Consider the following 18,705-nt stretch of genomic DNA (forward strand, 5'->3'; position numbering starts at 1 on the left):
TTCTCTTTGGTTACCTTAGCTTGGAGGCTGTGGTGGCTGAGTTGTTAAAATGTTATGACATATTATTTGCCTTAAGCCCTCAATCTCTGGGTCGTGAGTTTGAATATCATGTTGAGCAATTAAGCTAAGTACTGACTGCTGCATGTTTGATGTTTTTTCTCTGGGTACTTCAACTTTCCACCACTGTCTAAATATGGCACATCCTGAAATAACCATGTTAATAGGACATTAAAACTAATCCAACTTTTACTAGTTTGACATGCTCTAACCAGTTGCACATTGGTATATGGCCAACATTAGTTAATGTTTTGTATTTGTCGTCCTTTCATCAACAATTTATAGAAATGGCATCTTGAAAACCACTACTTAGAATTAAAACAATTTGACTGGTAGCATCTAAATATCTTAATATTTAAATGTCTTTTTAATGGGACAAATAGCTTTGTGTTAATTGAATTCATAATTGAAATTATTTTAACAAGATAAGTGTTTGTTATTTGAAATATGAGCTTTTATCATAATTACTGAATTGACCAGCAGGTGAGTGATACACTACAGGTCTTCTTGACCTCTTGTTATTTGACAGTTTTATTATATCATTATAGATTATTACACTAAAAAGAAATTACCATTTCATCAAAATATTACACATTACAGGGGAACAGTTGGCACCAAATGTCATGGATACAGCTCAGGTGTTACCAGGTGAGCCAAAGGATCAAATCATGGACAGGAGTCCAGATGAGACAGATGTGCATAGAACTCCCTTTGAATATCTACCTAGAGGGCAAGGTGATAGGGCAAGGGGAGTTAATATGTCAACCTCAAGGACAGATGACCAATCACAGCCTATTGATCACCCAACTAGAAAGGAGGGCGATCAGCCAATGACAAACTTTACTGCTACATTAGAGCTTGGGAGACTTCCAGCTAAAATATGGACATCCATTCAGTTAATGAAGGATTATGAACATAAATTAAAAAATATCAAATTGGAAGATAAAAGTAATGGTCATTGCCTTCATATCAGTGGAGATAAGGGGACTGTTGATAGAGTTTCAACAGAAATCCAAAATCAGTTGGAGCAAATAGAGAAGGACAGAGTTGATTTATCCAGTGTGATGAAACCTGAGCAGATGAGCATGCTAAGAGTCAGTGGTGTACTGGACTATGTAAAGGACCATATCAAACGAAAGGGAATATCATGTCATCTGGAACAGGATAAAGATACGACAAGAGTGTACGCTACGCAAGATTACATGAGTGACATCCTCAATGAAATTCAAGTGGCCATTTTCTGCCAAGAATTTGAGATTGATTCAACATGGAGATTATTTGTATATTCCCCATATGTCCAGCAAGAGATGTGTAACTTACAGAAAAAACATCATGATAAGGTTGCTATAACAGTAACGGAGAGCCTAGTGAACATTGTCTGTACATCTGACATTTCAGAGCATGTGTTAGAATCTATGACTAAAATGAAAGCAGATTTCTTAGAAGTAAAAACAAAATCTTTGAGGTATACACCCGAAGGAAATCTGACTATAGAGCTGTGTGCTAAAGTCCTTCATGATCAATTTAACAGCGCTAGAGAGAAATATGGTGTTGAAATCAGTCCTATCCGAAACCATGACAAACAAGGGTGGATAGTTAAAGGACCGGCAGGAACTCTTGAGGAAGCTTGTGAGGACGTGAAGAAACGGACAGCTAAGGTAGTATCAGAATCGGTTCACTTAAAGGACAAGGTCTGTAAAGAGTTTTTTGAATCCAAACCAGGACAGGATGTAATGTTGAGAGTTGGTGGGGATACAGGAACACTAGTGACCATAGATAAAAAGGAGGTCAGTGTGGCAAAAGAGAAACCATCAAGATCTGACATAACAGGAACAACCACACATCGAGTTGCAAGTCTGACGAGTCGTCAGTGGAGATTGGGGGATGGTTCGCATGTCGCATTGTACTGTGGGGATAGCAGGACGTCACCTGATAATATTTTGGTGGAATTAAAGACAGGAGGTAATGTGATTTAATTCATCTTGTTAACCAAATTGTATGATATCACAGTACCTAATCATTATGGCTTACATGGTATGTTTACAAATATGGTATAAGTATATGTGCAAGAAATATGACCCATTTCATTATTCAGTATATATCTTTTTTAAAGTTCACTGCATTGCTGATTATTCCGGTACCATGTTGCAACATTATTACTAAATCCATTTCTAAAATTAAGATTGTAGGTCTTTTGAGATAATTTCATATTAATTACTGAAAATTGTTTGTAGAAACTTTTCATTAGTGAAGATCAACATAATAAAACAAAAATATTAATCTATAGATCTACCGTATACATTGTATCACAGGGTCGAAATTAGTCTGGGTAATTAACGGTATCCTCAATTAGTAATCCAAATTAGATTATCCAATATGTTTTAAATTTTATTGAAAGGTAGAAATAACCTTCAATTCATAAACTCGTAACTGACCCAAATGCTTTTGATTTATAGATCCCACAAGTGGAGTAAAGCTTCCGCCTCATGACGATAAACAGTATGTTGTTACTCTGACAATTCCTAAATGGAGAGAAGGAGTAAACAAGGAAAAACATACAATTCAAACAATGTTTAAGGAAATCATTACCGCAGCTGCTGAAAGAAAGGTCAACTCTCTAACAATCCTTTTGGACAGCTGTAGGAACAGTGGATGGGATGGAAAAAAGGCATGTAAACTGTTAGTGAAGAACACTCTGTATGTATTGAAGCATGACAATGCTGTGGCCTGTTCCTGTTCCTACTTCACTGGTGACCAGGAGAAGTTTAAGCTGATAAGGAATATCATAGATGAAAGCTTCAACGATGACAAATCTGTCACTATAAAGGACAAGGGAAAAGAAATTGACGATTATGAAGTGATTGATGGAAGTGAAGCTGGTATGTACCCGGGTAATACATTTGTACAGACAGCATCCTTAAAACATTTATTTGATTAATTGTGGCCTTGCTGAGAGGAAGCAAGTTTAATTGTGCCCTTTCAGCATTAGGCTGTTAATGGGTTTTCTACAGCACCTCACATTTATATAAATTTTCTTTTTGATGTATAGTATAACCCCTTGTAGAATGCTGGGATGAAGGGCTACCAATTTTGTTCAAATGAATGACCTTGACATTCAAGGTCAAAGGGGTCAAATAGGCTTTTTAACAAATTTTTGTGAATAACTGAAAGGTCTAAAGACCTGATATTGTGTTTGTGACATGCTGGGATGAAGGGCTATCATGTTTGTTCAAATGAATGACATTGTCCGTAATTCAAGGTTACAAGGATTAAATACCTGGTATGCTAAAATCTTTAAATGACTTCTTGGGAATAACTAAGAGGCCTAGAGACTCTATATTGGACCTCAGTTACATGCTGGGATGAAGGGCTACCAAGTTTGTTCAAATGAATGACCTTGGCCGCCATTGAAGGTCACAGGGGCTAAAATCTTTAAATAACTTCTTGTGAATTACTAAAATGCCTATAGAACTGATATTGGACTTGTAGCATTTTGACATGAAGGGCTGTCATGGTTATTAAAATGAATGACCATAACCTTCATTCAAGGTCAAATTCATTAAATATATCCAAACCTGGACTTCTCTTAAAGAGTTCTTTTGTATTGCCTTAATTGTTTACCACTACTATATTCTTTGAGGTGTTGTATTGTGCCAATAGTCAGATAACCGTTAAAGCCCATGGGTCTCTTGTATATTACTTTTGGTCTTTTTTTCAATACCTAATATAAAGAAACCTAGCAAACTGATATAGGGCTTAATTATAACATTCTGGAATAAAACAATTTACTGTGTACTTCATTTCCTTAATATATTGTAATTATAGTCAGATGACTGTTAGTGCCCTTTGGGCCTCTTGTTATATATGAAATAAGTTAATGAAATGAAAAAAGATTATTGTATAATTATTATATCTATTTTTTTTCAGAGAGGAAACCTCATCTTGTTAAAGGAGAACTTGCTAAAATGACGGTAACAGCTGATTTAATTATATGACTTTATGTGAAAATTATGATATTAAATGTTTAATTTACATGTATTAATAGCTGTATACTCTTGCTGAGATTAATAGAATCTTTCACCCTCTTTGGGTGAGACAGGAGAATCTTGACCCAAGGGTAAGATTTTTAAGGTGTCAAACACGAGGCTGAGTGTTTGACAGCTTAAGAATCTTACCAAGAGGGTTTGAGATTTCCTGTCTCACCCCTAAGAGGGTGAATGATTCTTTTTCTCTTACCCTGTGCATCACTTTGAGTCTCTAAAAATGACGTGTTATTAATGCTAGCGAGGATGATGTGATCTCAATGAATTGTTGCTGTTGTCAATTGTGACGTCATTTCATTAGTGTTATGACGTTACACTACTATTGTCGTGACGTCATGATACTATTGCCGTGACCTCATACAATTGTTGAGCACATGGGAGGAAACGGCAAATCATATTTACTAAAGCATAGTAAATAGGAAATACCTTTCCATAGACTCAAGGTAAAACTCAAAAATGTACATTTCCGTTTTTTCTTTGCTAATTTCTTACCAACTGAGAAATTGTTTACATTTGTGTAAATGCAGTCGGTTGTCGCACAAGAATACATACACCAGAACACTTACTTCTGCAAGTAGTGTTAATGCACATCAGATTTGGCTGATATTAATATTGTTTCTGTATTTTCAATTCTTCAATTAAACAATTTGAATGCAATTAATATCTTAAATAAAATTTCTGAAAATAAAATATTTGAAAAAAATAGTGCATCAATGGAATGAAAAAGATAGTGTTATTGTGGAACTATATTTTGTGTACTTTCTGAACTTGACAATTATAAATTTAAACATTCCCCATCAAATTATCTTAAGAGCCATAACCTTGAAAAACCGAGGTTTTTATTTTATAGGAACATAAAATTTAAAAGAAATAGGCGGTTGAAATGTAAATATAAGGAATGATCTTTTTTTTTTGCTGGTGTATATATATAAACTGCATTTGTTAGACAGATATTTAAACAACGCACGTCATTTGAAATATCTGTCCAACAAATGCAGTTTACACACCAGTAAACAACAAAAAATAAAAATCATTCCTTAAATAATCGTTATAACTTGAAGTGGCAACAATTCTTGATGTGTCCAGAAATGTAGTATTAGATTATTCAAGCAAAAACAATCCCAAGTCCGTAGTCAAGTTCAACTGATCCACAGAATCTTTCAGAGCAGTTAGCATCAAATATAGGCATTTGAAGATAAAACAATCCATAAGCTGCCAGTAGAATGTATGATGCTCATATTCTTTTCACCCAATGCACATTCACAAGGACTGCAATTCGCAAAATAAATCAAAACCCGAAGCAGTAGAAATCCATCGAAAATCTACAGTAACAGGATAGCTAGGTTTGAGGGAAAAAATCTTTTGAAATGAATACATTAAGTTTGATAAACATCAATATAGGTATCCTAAATGTCTACAAGTGTATATGCCTTACTGTTCATCATTGATTCTCTGAAAGGGTCTGTCAATTGCCCAGCGCCCTCTATATTGAATAATTTGAAACTAACAAAGGGACATAACTCGGGCAGTAATTAGTAATTGGCTTCTTCTAAGTAAATTTCACAATAAAGGGCATCTATTGTTGATGCTTATAGCTGCTAATATTTGCATCCCTTACTCTATTTGAAAATAACTGTAATGTTGTAGAGTGAAGTCATTGTGAACACAACAAGGACAGACCTAAGGCTGGACCAAGGTGCTGTCTCTCTGTCAATACTGAAGGCAGCGGGACGAGAAATACAGCAATGCTGTAACCAGTATTATGGTGGTGTGAAACATGGAGAGATAGCTGTCACTCATGGCTACAAACTGAAATGTACATATGTCTTCCATGGAGCGCTGCCACACTATTCAACAGAAAGAATGAATAGAATGGAGGTACATATATGTCAGAGGTGAAATATTGAAAATTCTGTTAATGCATGAACTTCAACAGTATTCTTTGTGAATTCTACTTCAAATCATCCGTTCATCCTGTCAAGATCGTCCTCTATCAATTTCTCATTTTAATTGTTAGGTCATCTGACCCAAAGGGTCAGGATGACCTACAATGTATTGTCATCATGCACCATCTGTCGCCAATTGCGCCGTCCGTAAACTTTTCATTCAAACGACTTCTTCTCAATAACCGAAACCTAGGGACTGTATTTGACCTATGACATGCTGGGAGGAATGGGCTTCCAAGTTTGTTCAAACGAATGACCTTGACCTTCATTCAAGGTCACGGGGTCAAATAGGCTAAAATCTTTTACCAACTTCTTCTCAAGAACGGAAAGGCTCAGGGTACTCATATTGGACCTGCAGCATGCTGGTATGAAGGGCTACCAAGTTTGTTCAGATAAATGACCTTGACCTTCATTCAAGTTCACAGGGGTCAAATCTAAGAGGCCTTGAGTACTGATATTGCATAGTCCTGTAGCATAAATAAGGGGTCTATTGTATTGCCTTAATTGTTAGCCACTTCTGTATACTGTGACTATATTGTTTTGTGCCAATAGTCAGATGACCGTTAAGGCCCTTGGGCCTCTTGTTTTATTAATGTATTAGCTTTTCTGGTTCAAGGTAAGGTTACACAGTGTGTGTTATACTGTATTGTCCAATGTCTTATGTCTCATCCATCCTTCTGTCAGTCATCTCTCATCATTTCCTTTAAATCTCTACTTAAATGAAGACTTGCGACTTCCCTCCTTAGAATATAGACGTAAAAGGAACAATGTGATCGAAGTCTATAAAATTCTGAATGGAATAGATAAACTAGATAAAGACAAGTTATTACAATGTCTTCAGCTAGTACTTAGAGGTAAACTTGTTTAAAAACCGACTAAACACTCACTGGAATTCAGTACCTTGCAAGTTTTACCCCAGTTTTTATATGGCACAACCGGACAACAACCTAGTAAATGAACAAAACGCACCACAACTAGCTGGAACTAGCTAACTACGGTGTCTAAGAAGAAGTAACTGGTAACGGGTAACAAGGTTTTCTATAAATCTTGGCTATAACACATCGATCTTGGGCAGAAGGGAGGGGCCTAATATAAAGGGGAAATTGTTGTAATTCCTTTGATTTGTTACTAGTAATAAAGTTCTGCATCAAATGTAAACAAATTTGGCCATTCTAGCTGGGGGAAGGTAAACCGAGTTTGAAATCCAAGGCCTGGATTGATATCGATCCAATTTAACAATGAGCTTTCAGACCAGGAGATCTTTTTCATGGCATGCTATTTGTTTTCCGATTTCATATGTCGTGACCGTCTGTCAGTCTGTATGTGTGGTGTTTGTCAACATTTCCTTTAAATTGCTACTGGTCAAGAACAACAGCAATCTGATTGAAATACATATCCTTATAACCACTTCGTTCAATAGAGGAATCGTGACAACATCCCATAAGGGGTATTGTTTGGATCACCTTTGTACCACATGTACTTCATATATCCAATGCATTTTCTACACATTGCTTCATTAATTGACAATACCATTTCTTCCAATTATACATATACAATTACCTTTGTTGTGCTGTTTGGGCGAGATGACTTTGTACACGAAAATAATTCTGACAGCTTTTTCAAATGATTTTGTCCCCTTTAAGTCACATTCAAGATTCTGGCAGCAGCAATTGGATTGGCCATATCCAAAGGTCACTTGAACATGACCCCTAATGGGATATTGTCAGATACTCTTCCAACGCTGCAGATAGTAAGGATCCGTGTTATAATCAGATTGGAAAAACAGAGCTGATAGTGACGAAAAATTATTGACTGAAATTGAATATATATTGTGTGAACTATAAAGATTTGATTCCCCATGCAGGGACCAAAGGGTCAATAGATAAAGTACATTTTTTTAAGTCGTACAGCTGTAGGAATCCAATGCAAGCTAGGATATGGCTCATACCGTACATTGAATGTTGTCTGCAGCATTATTGGCTTAAAAGGAAATACATATACATTTTATACAAACCAAGAGTTTGGGCTCCCTGGAGACTGCAAGGATATGGTCCAATAACAGAAATAGAGGAAATTTTTCAAGTCCTTCTGTTGTGGGATTGAAAAGATTTGGTTCGTATTTATTCTGCCGAATCCTAGACTGAAAGAGAATAAATATTGTATAGACCAAAGGTCTGGACTCCCAAATGGCCCAATACGGAAAAGATTGTGTCAAAATCGTTCTTCTGTAGGAATGAAATTAGTATTCAGTTCATAAGTGGACTGCATCATCCTTGACTGAAAGGGAATCTCTTTTTTTATAAACTATAAGGTCCTTAAGGGCTGGGAGATATAGGTCCAAGTAGAGTATTTAAAGGAACTTCAATGGAAGATTGTGGTTCATATTTGGTCAGCAGCATTTTCTGTCAAGTGAAATCAATTTTGTATAAACCAGGTCCCAATTAAATTTATTTTGATTTTTAAATTTAAGAAATTTCTTAAACTAAATTTTATCATATGAAAGCATTGCAGATTTTAAGGAAGGCTTGATCCTATATAATATAACACTTGAATTTTTGCCATAACTTTTGTAATACTTTCTTATGGGGAATTTTAAATCAATGTATTGATCCTTAAAGTTAAGGATGTTTGTTGATGAGTCATGGGTCTCAAGTTGTGGAAGTTATCGGGTACAATGTGAAAAAAACCTTGTTCAGCAAAGTATTTAAAGCATTTATAATTCAGTAGTTGAAATTCCTCTCACATATCTATATAGCAGTATAATTGAGATTTATAAGATAAATATTGAAGCAATACTTCAATATGACATTGTTAGATTTGTCTTAACATGCCATATGGGTGACACAGGCCCTCTGGACCTCTTTTATATCTATAGACTTTTCATACATGTACCAACAGCAGGATTTCATACTTTATAGCTCTTAAAAATTGACACTTTCTCATTGTCATTGCATGTCCTTTAATTATTGGTAGAAAATGCAGTAACAAACAAAACCTTCAATTTACATCAAATTTTCCTGTTTTTTAATTAATGGAAGATATAAAGATTGAAATCTTTTTATAAAACTAGAATAGATCTGCTGTGTGCTACAGTCCTATTTGACATGTAGCAGAATTATGGTTTGATGCTTCAATAAGTGGATGGTATGGATAGTTATCTGTATCTTTTATTATGTCTTTCCTTGAGCAATTTGAAGCAATGTGTTCATTTCAGATTATTTATCATATATTTTGTTTTAGGTCATGGAACAATTTATGCGGAACTGTCTTAAGGAAGCTGACAAGAGGAATTGCAAGACAATTTCATTTCCTGCTCTGGGAACTGGTAACCTAGGTTACCCAAAGGATCTGGTGGCCCACACCATGTTTGATACAGTGAAGAAATACTTCCAGGAAAATCCTGATTCCTGTGTTGAGGGTGTCAACTTTGTGGTTTATCCTAAAGACAGGGACACTATCAAGGTAATTAAGAAACTGCTTAAATATCAATGCATAAATAATGTAAACACTTAAAAGTATTTTCGGGGGAAGAGGAACAAATATTTTCCATGTGATATTAGGAAGCATGCTGGGATGAAGGTCTTCCAAGTTTGTTTGACTTTGACCTTCATTCAAAGTCACAACTATCAAATATAGCAGAAACTTACAACCTCTGCTAAAGAGTTTCTAGAAAACATTGCTTTAATTGTTAGTTGAAGAAAAGGTGAGCATTTTCAGTTCATTTGACTACTGTATTTTCCCCAATAGTCCAAGGCCTCTTTTTATTAGTCGTACATGACCTGAAGTCATCATGCTTCATCCGTCATCATCCGTCATGCATAAACTTTCCATTCAAACAACTTCTCCTCAATAACCGAATGACCAGGGTTTTCATATTGGTCGGCCTGTAGCATGCTGGGATAAAGGATTATCAAGTTTGTTCAAATGAATTACCCTGACCTTTATTGAAGATCACACTAGGTCGAAAAAGGCTAAAATACGTCTTGCGGATGAATAAAAAGTCTAGAGACCTGATATCGGGCCTGTAGCATACTGATGTAGTTTTCAAATTAAAATATTTATGTAATTTGATTTGGTTCCCATTGTTACAAAAGCAGATTGATTACTTGATAAACAAGAAATTCTGGTTGCCCTAGTCTGAATGTAAGCAAAGAGGTATTAGTTAGCCACTGGCTAATATATTACAATGCTAGTTAATAGATTGATATATTTTATATATCTCCTTCAGGCATTTGAAGACGAAGATAGAAAACCTAAAGGTAAGTGTTTATACACTATCAATGTTGACAAGTGCTTATAAGGTCACCTGGCCTGAAGTGTCACGAGAAACCATTCTGGTTCACCATGGTGACCACCAACAGTGGTAGACAAGTTAAATCACATTCATACTGAATTTGCTCACAATTGTTAGCACCTCCGAGCTCCATGGTACACAACTGAAGGGGTCTGTCTCAAATCTTAGATATTAAGGTTCCTTTTTGGGCCAAGGTATGCATGTTCCAATTTGGGACTGATTGGACAACATAATGGTCATCAAGCTGCAGCCATATCTTCGATCTTGGAGCTTTTTACCGCTTTTTCTCAGAGAGCACTCTTACACCTTAGGGACCTGTCTCACATTTTTCATGTTGGTTCCCTAAGGTGGTGCATATTGCAATTTTGAAACAAATATTATGCCAAAAGGTAACTGTCTTGAATTTTGAATTGATAGGTAAGTGTGTTACTGTTATTGCTCTGAATTTTTATATGTAGGGGTTTCTTGGTCAGTATTAGCCTATATATAATTCTGGCATTTTGTGATGCACCAGTAGTCCCCCGTTATACACCGCCATCTTTTGTCCAGTCAATTGAAGTGAGTTGCTGGTATGCAGATGTAACATAAAAATCCCTACATGTATTCAACATTTCAATTATGAAAGGGAAGAGAAGAAGATATTGATATAGATAATTTTATGGTGGGCAAATATCCCTCTAGATATGGGATCTAAATTCTTCAATGTCACATATGATTAAGTTTGATCCAATCAGAACATTCTAAATGAAAGTTAGGTAATGAAGGTTAGGTATAATAGTGATTTATTATTCATTCTTTATTTTACTTTCCATTATTTATACCTGGGTAATTTCCACAGCCATGCTACCAGTTCTACCATCAGAAAAGACAGGAGTACAGCTGAGGATTGGAACAGTTGACCTTTGGGTGACATTGGGACAGATTGAGAGATCAAAAGCTGAAAGTCTCCTTATCTTCTGGGATAATTCATCATTATACAGTAAGGACATTAATTTCACTGTAATTGTTAGCAAAAAGAACGTTAATTTCTCGAAATGTTTATAAACAGATTTAACATATTAGTACTTTGTTTGTAACATAAAAAGTGTCCTTAGTTGAAAATTGATAGCATATTTAGTTTATATAAGTTATACACTTGAGCGCTTTATAGTATTATTTTATAGAATGATATTCTTTTTTGCTCACTTGACCCGAAATGCTGTGCACATATACCATGATGAAGTGGTGTTAATGTCTTCAATCAGTCTGTCATTCCATTTCCTTTAAACCTCCTTTAGTCATATAATTCTACATGTATTTTGACTAACCAAATTAAGTCAGAGACATTTTTAAAAAGTGTTTACATTAATCTTGATTGTAAACAAATGTGGCATGAAACACCATTGAGCAATGAGGAAGGGGTGTGTGAGGTAAAATAAAAAATAAAAAATCTTTAAATGATCGACATCTTTAAATGTATTAGATATCCTAAATTTGGCCTTTAGCATGTTGGGATGTACAGACTACCATATTATTTCAAATTAATGACACTCATTCAAGGTCACAAAGGTTGAATATGTTAAAATCTTTTAACAACTTATCATCAATGAATAAGAGGTATAGGGACCTTATATTGGATAAAGTTTGTTCTTATGAATGGCCTTGACATTTATCTTACATCACAGGGTAAAGTTTTTAATTAATTTGTTGGCACTTTTAATGTCATTCTGGGATAAAGGGCTACTGAAATAGCTGAAATAGATGACCATGACTTTCATTCAAGGTCAGCGAGGTTTAAAATAGGCAAAAACCTTTAAATGGTGTCTTGTCGATAACTAAGAGGCCTAGAGACCTGATATTTGGTCTGTATAGCATGCTAGGAACAAGATCGAACTACATTACTTGTACAACTGATTCATTTTCACTTAAATATATTATTTTATTACTAACCAAGTGGCCTGGATACCTGATATTGGGCCTGTGGCATATTGCTCGGATTAAAGGCTATTACAATTAAACTTCATTCAAGGATCAAGTAGAAAATGACTCATTGTCAATAATTTAGAGGTTTAGAGACCTGAAAATAGGCCTTTTGCATGCTTGGATGAAAGGCTATCATACAGCACAGCAGTCAAATACGTGACATCTTATGTCAACATCGAAACAACTTTTACATAAGTTAAAGACCTGAAGTATTCAGATATTGGGCCTATATCACTCTTGGTGAAGGTTGTTCACTTGAATTACCTTAACCTATTTTAAAGATTACCATTGTGAAATTTATAAGAAAATAACTTGTTCAGACGAGTTCTTGATTTTTTAGTAAAAGAAAAGATTATTTCATTCGGTTACCTGACCCGATGGTCATCGTGCTTCACTCGTCATCATCTGCTGTCCTTAAACTAACATAAGTGAAAGGCCCATGGTAATTATATTTCGCCGGTAGCATGCTGGGATAAAGGGTTACCAAGTTTGTTCAAATTAATGACCTTGATTGACTCCCAATCAAGGTCACACATGTCACAGAGGCTAAAAACTTTTGATGTTTTCTAGTCAATAACTTAAAGCCTCGAGACCTGATATTGGGCTTGTAGTACACTTGTATGCTCAGATGAAGTGCTATACTGTTAAGTTTATTAAAATGATATGAGGTGCAGCGATGACTGAGTGGTTAAAGTGTTCCATGATATTATCACAAGGCCTAAACATCGGGTTACAAGTTTGAACCCCATTTGGGGCAGTAACCAGGTTCTGGCTAGTCAGTGGTCTTTCACCAGGTACTCTGACTTTCCTCCTTGAACAAACCTGTCACATTTTTGTAATTGTATATAGGACGTTTAACTTATACTTGTAAAACGAAACTAACTTGCTCAAATGAATGGCCTGACCATTATTCAAGGTCACAGGGATCAAATAGCTGAAACCTTTAAAGATTTCTTCACAGTAATTAAAAGGCTTAGAGACCTATTATTTAGACTGTAGCATGCTTAGGATTGCTATCTATGAATGCCTTCTTTCCAATAGCGAAGAGGCCTAGAAACTTGATATTGGGCTTGTAGCATGATCAGATGAATGTTTACAAAGTTTGTTAAACTGATATGTATGGAAAGCCATATGGGACCCCCAACTCCGTGCAAGATTTTTTACTAAGAATATATAACACTTGAACGGAAAATAAAAAGTCGTTCAAGATCGACATTACCGTTAAAGAAATAACCGTTAAAGAATTTGCCGCGGAAGATTTACCGTTAAACAATAAGCCGTTAAAGAATTAGCCACTGAAGATTTACCATTAAAGAATTAGCCATGCAAGAATTAGCCGCGGAAGATTTATTGTTAAAGAATTAGCCATTAGCCATGCAAGAATTAGCCACTGAAGATTTACCATTAAAGAATTAACCGTGCAAGAATCAGCTGCGGAAGATTTACCATTAAAGAATTAGCCATGCAAGAATTAGCCACTGAAGATTTACCATTAAAGAATTAGCCATGCAAGAATTAGCCACTGAAGATTTACCATTAAAGAATTAGCCGTGCAATAATTAGCCGCGGTAGATTTACCGTTAAAGATTTCACAGTGGATGATTTATCATTAAAGGTGAACCCATACCACAATGATTAAAATATTGAATTGAATGTCTGCTTTTTAATTTAATATTGCATACAAAGCGGGGTTTTATAACATCTTTAATGTGTTGACTTTAAGATAAGTCAAGGAAACTGACTTAAAACATTTGCAGTTAAGAAGATGATCGAAGGCTATACTAGCGCTCAAAACAAAGGTAAATATCTTACACTTGCACAATATCAATGCAAAATGAAGTCTCGTGTTGTCGAAGATGAACCAATCAACTTGGCGCAAAATTTATAGCATAACTTCTATTGTGTATCTATTAGTGTATGTAGGTTAGTCTACGCAGGGAAAAATAAAATGACCCCAGACACACAATATACCCCTCCAATAAAATTTTAAGCTATTACGATATGTGTCCTAAAAATAGTGTGCACTTTTTGTACATAAACCTGCAGATCCGATTTAGATGTGCTTGTATATTTTTGTTTTATAAATTGTATCAATTGACCATAATAGATCTACAGAATGATGTACCATTTGAAATATCAACTGATATCAAAGAACCACCACATACATATTAGGCCTACATCAGGCGCTAAATGTTTCAAATGTGTGATCAACGTCATAAATCACTATATACTCCAATTACATTCGAACGTTCATAGAACGGAAGTCGTCCTGGGAGAGGACGGTCGTAAACCTTTAAGAGAAAGAGGGAGGGGTGTGGATATCCTTTAATTCTTTAACGATAAATCTTGCACGCCTTATTCTTTAACAGCAAATCTTCCACGGCTAATTCTTGCCCGGCTAATTCTTTAACGGTAAATCTTCACGCGGCTAAATTTTGCGCGGTTAATTCTTTAACGGTAGATCTTCTGCGGCAAAGTCTTGCATGGCTAATTCTTTAACGGTTAATTATTTAACGGAAATGTCAATCTTAAACGGCTTTTTAATTTCCGTTAAAGTGTTATATTTCCGCTTGAACAGAGTCGGGGGTCATATATTATTATTAAAAAGCTTGAACAGAGTCGGGGGTCCCATACGGCTTTCCTCGTCCTGGGAGAGGACGGTCGTAAACCAATTAAGAGAAAGAGGGGTGTGTGGATATCCTTTAATAAACGGTGATAAATCTTGCACGCCTTATTCTTTAACATGCAAATCTTCCACGGCTAATTATTTGCACCGCAAATTCTTTAACGGTAAATCTTCCGCGGCTAAATTTTGCGCGGGTTCATTCTTTAACGGTAGATCTTCTGCGGCAAAGTCTTGCATGGCTAATTCTTTAACGGTTAATTATTTAACGGTAATGTCAATCTTGAACGGCTTTTTAATTTTCCGTTAAAGTGTTATATATTCTTATTAAAGACGCTTGAACAGAGTCGGGGGTCCCATAACGGCTTTCCATGAGATATGATGAACCACCACATACATATTAGGCCTACATCAGGCGCTAAATGTTTCAAATGTGTGATCAACGTCATAAATCACTATATACTCCAATACATTCGAACGTTCATAGAACGGAAGTCGTCCTGGGAGATGGACGTATCGTAAACCTTTAAGAGAAAGAGGGTGGGTGTGGGATATCCTTTAATTCTTTAACGGATAAATCTTGCACGCCTTATATCTTTAACAGCAAATCTTCCACGGCATAAATTCTAGCCCGGCTAATTCTTTAAGACGGTAAATCTTCCGCGGCTAATTTTGCGCGGTTAATTCTTAAAACGTAGATCTTCTGCGCAAAGTCTTGCATGGCTATTCTTTAACGGTTAATTATTTAACGGTAATGTCAATCTTGAACGGCTTTTTAATTTTCCGTTAAAGTGTTATATATTCTTATTAAAAAGCTTGAACAGGAGTCGGGGGTCCCATACGGCTTTCCATAGATATGAAGATGCTGTGGTGTCCAAGTGGTTAATGTATCCCGATATATTATCTAAGCTTTCTACCTCTCAGGGTTAGACAGTTATATGTATTCAAATTGGATTACAGCACCATGATAGCTCTTGTGTACTGTGTCCAAGTTCAAATTCATTGATAAAGTGTAACATATTAAATTACAAATATTTATTTTGTCTTTAAGTAATAAATGATAACGAGCAATATAAAATATAACTTAAGTAAATTTAAACTCACTTTCAGGAATCTTTGTTATAAATCAAATGCCTTAGGTGGGTTGCCACTATCAGTGAGCATATTTTTGTGATATGGACCTTTGTTTATGCCTTATGATTTCTGTACTGTGTTTATTACCATTTTATGACCAATAGTGCCTAAATGTATATATCAAATGAAAAAAATCTTGAATACACACTGTATCATAATGTATCATGATTTTACATGCATTGCATACTATGCTGTCTCAAATCACTAACATCAATGCAACAGAATTTTTATAGCCTGAGACAAAGTCAAGTCAAGCTTATATTCTAATGGACTTTTGTCTGTTGTTGTGCATATGCGTTTTGTGTATGTAAACAATCTAAAGATGCTCCACCGCTGACAAATGGTATAATTTTCACTATCATAAACAGGAGCAGATGATTTAGTATTTACTTCAGTTACAAAAGTTACTTACTGTACACCATTACTAACATTGAAAAGTTTGAGCTTCTAATTTTACTTCAAGATAAAAATATGAAAAATAATTAATTGCATCCTGAAAAAATTCCGTGGCACATATATATCTTATATGAAATGAAGTAATGAGTTGCGCATGCACCAAAGGCGAAATAAATTATTTTAAGTTATTTTTTGTTTTTAATTTAGGCATATACATGTATATACATGATTAAACACAAATTATTGTTCAAATGATGAATATCATTTATGCTCTGTCGGCGGTGGAGCATCTTTAAGAAATAAAACGCATGATAAATGGTGAGGAGCCAAAAGCAATAATACATCTTGGTGTCATTCGGAATCAGAATTCATGATCACGGTGACTGCTAAAGCACATAGACATCTTGGTTTTTTTCCAGAAAATCCTTCCACTTTTACTTCAATGAAGGACTAAATCCAACAGGTTTCCAGGATTTGAAGAGAAATAGTAAGTTATAATTGATAGACATTTAAGCATTGTTGTCACTATTTTTAGCTCACTCTGGGCCCGAAGGGGGAAGGGAACGGAACTTGTATATAAATTTTGGCTCTGAACCCCCCGGGGCAGGAGGGGCGGGGCCCAATAGGGAAAATAAAGGTAAATCCTCTAAATCGCTACTTGTCCTAGAGTTCTGCATGGTATGTAATCAATTTTAGCCACAAAAATCCTTGGGGAATGGGGAACAGAACTTGTATAAATTTGGCTCTGACCCCATGGGGGCAGGAGGGGCGGGGCCCAATAGGGGAAATAGAGGTAAATCCTATAAATCACTACTTGTCCTAGAGTTCTGCATGGATTGTAACCAATTTGGCCACAAACATCCTTGGGGAAAGGGGAACAGAACTTGTACAAATTTTGGCTCTGACCCCCCGCGGGCAGGAGGGGCGGGGCCCAATAGGGGAAATTGTAGAGGTAAATCCTTTAAATCGATACTAGTCATTAGAGTTCTGCATGGTTTATAACCAAATTTGGCCACAAACATCCTTTGGGGAAGGGGAATAGAACTTGTATAAATTTTGGCTCTGACCCTCTGGGGGCAGGAGGGGCGGGGGCCCAATAGGGGAAATAGAGGGTAAATCCTATTAAATCGCTACTTGTCCTAGAATTCTGCATGGAATGTAACCAAATTTGACCACAAACATCCTTGATGGAAGGGGAACAGAACTTGTATAAATTTTGGCTCTGACCCCCTGGGGCAGAAGGGGTGGGGCCCAATAGGGGAAAAGGGTAAATCCTTTAAATCGCTACTAGTCATAGAGTTCTGCATGGAATGTAATCAATTTTTAGCCACAAACATCCTTGGGGGAAGGGGAACAGAACTTGTATAAATTTTGGCTCTGACTCCCTTGGGGCAGGAGGGGCAGGGGCCCAATAGGGGAAATAGAGGTAAATCGTATAAATCGCTACTTGTCCTAGAGTTCTGCATGGATTGTAACCAAATTTGGCCACAAACATCCTTGGGGGAAGGGTAACAGAACTTGTATAAATTTTGGCTCTGACCCCACAGAGACAAGAGGGGCGGGGGCCCAATAGGGGAAATAGAGGTAAATCCTATAAATCGCTACTTGTCCTAGAGTTCTGCATGGATTGTAACCAAATTTGGCCAATATATTTTTGGGGAAGGAGAACAGAACTTGTATAAATTTTGGCTCTGACCCCCCGGGGGCAGGAGAGGTGGGGCCCCAATCAATTGAGGGGAATAGAGGTAATTCTATAAATCACAACTTGTCCTAGAGTTCTGCATCAATTGTAACCAGATTTGGTCAAAAACATCCTTGGTGGAAGGTGAACAGAACTTGTATAAATTTTGGCTCTGACTCCCCCAGGGACGAGACAGGTGGGGCCCAATAGGAGAAATAGAGGTTAATCATATGAATTGCTACTTGTCCTAGAGTTTTGCATGGATTGTAACCAAATTTGGCCACAAACATCCTTGGGAGAAGGGGAACAGAACTTGTATAAATTTTGCCTCTGACCCCCTTCGGGCAGGGTGGATGGGCTTAATAGGGGAATTAAAGGTAAATATTAAAATTTCTTCAGAAAGGAAACAATGAACCTGTATTCAGAACATTACTTGGTATTACAAACCAGGTGAGCGATACAGGCCCTCTGGGCCTCTTGTTTAACTTCATCGGGGTATGAAAGAAATGTTGTTTTTTGTTTTGTTTTATTAAAAAATAGTTACATCAATACTCATAATTAATTTTTCA

The 18,705-nt window shown here is 36.2% G+C and overlaps 1 protein-coding gene across 2 annotated transcripts in view; it reads left to right on the plus strand.

Annotated features, from left to right (window-relative positions):
• The first annotated feature begins 581 nt into the window (after window positions 1–581).
• Window positions 582–18,705, plus strand: part of LOC138334781 (uncharacterized) — an 81,669-nt gene continuing 63,545 nt past the window's right edge. The window contains exons 1-6 of one of the 2 annotated variants that reach the window (XM_069283506.1): window positions 582–2,019; window positions 2,514–2,936; window positions 3,985–4,028; window positions 5,748–5,978; window positions 9,287–9,508; window positions 10,275–10,305. In XM_069283506.1, coding sequence (XP_069139607.1) covers window positions 681–2,019; window positions 2,514–2,936; window positions 3,985–4,028; window positions 5,748–5,978; window positions 9,287–9,508; window positions 10,275–10,305 — 2,290 coding nt within the window. In that variant the 5' untranslated portion in view covers window positions 582–680. The remainder of the gene's footprint in view (window positions 2,020–2,513; window positions 2,937–3,984; window positions 4,029–5,747; window positions 5,979–9,286; window positions 9,509–10,274; window positions 10,306–18,705) is intronic. The other variant, XM_069283505.1, reaches the window with a different exon arrangement.

This window comes from Argopecten irradians, chromosome 11, assembly GCF_041381155.1.
Source record: "Argopecten irradians isolate NY chromosome 11, Ai_NY, whole genome shotgun sequence".
In the NCBI taxonomy this organism is placed as follows: domain Eukaryota; kingdom Metazoa; phylum Mollusca; class Bivalvia; order Pectinida; family Pectinidae; genus Argopecten; species Argopecten irradians.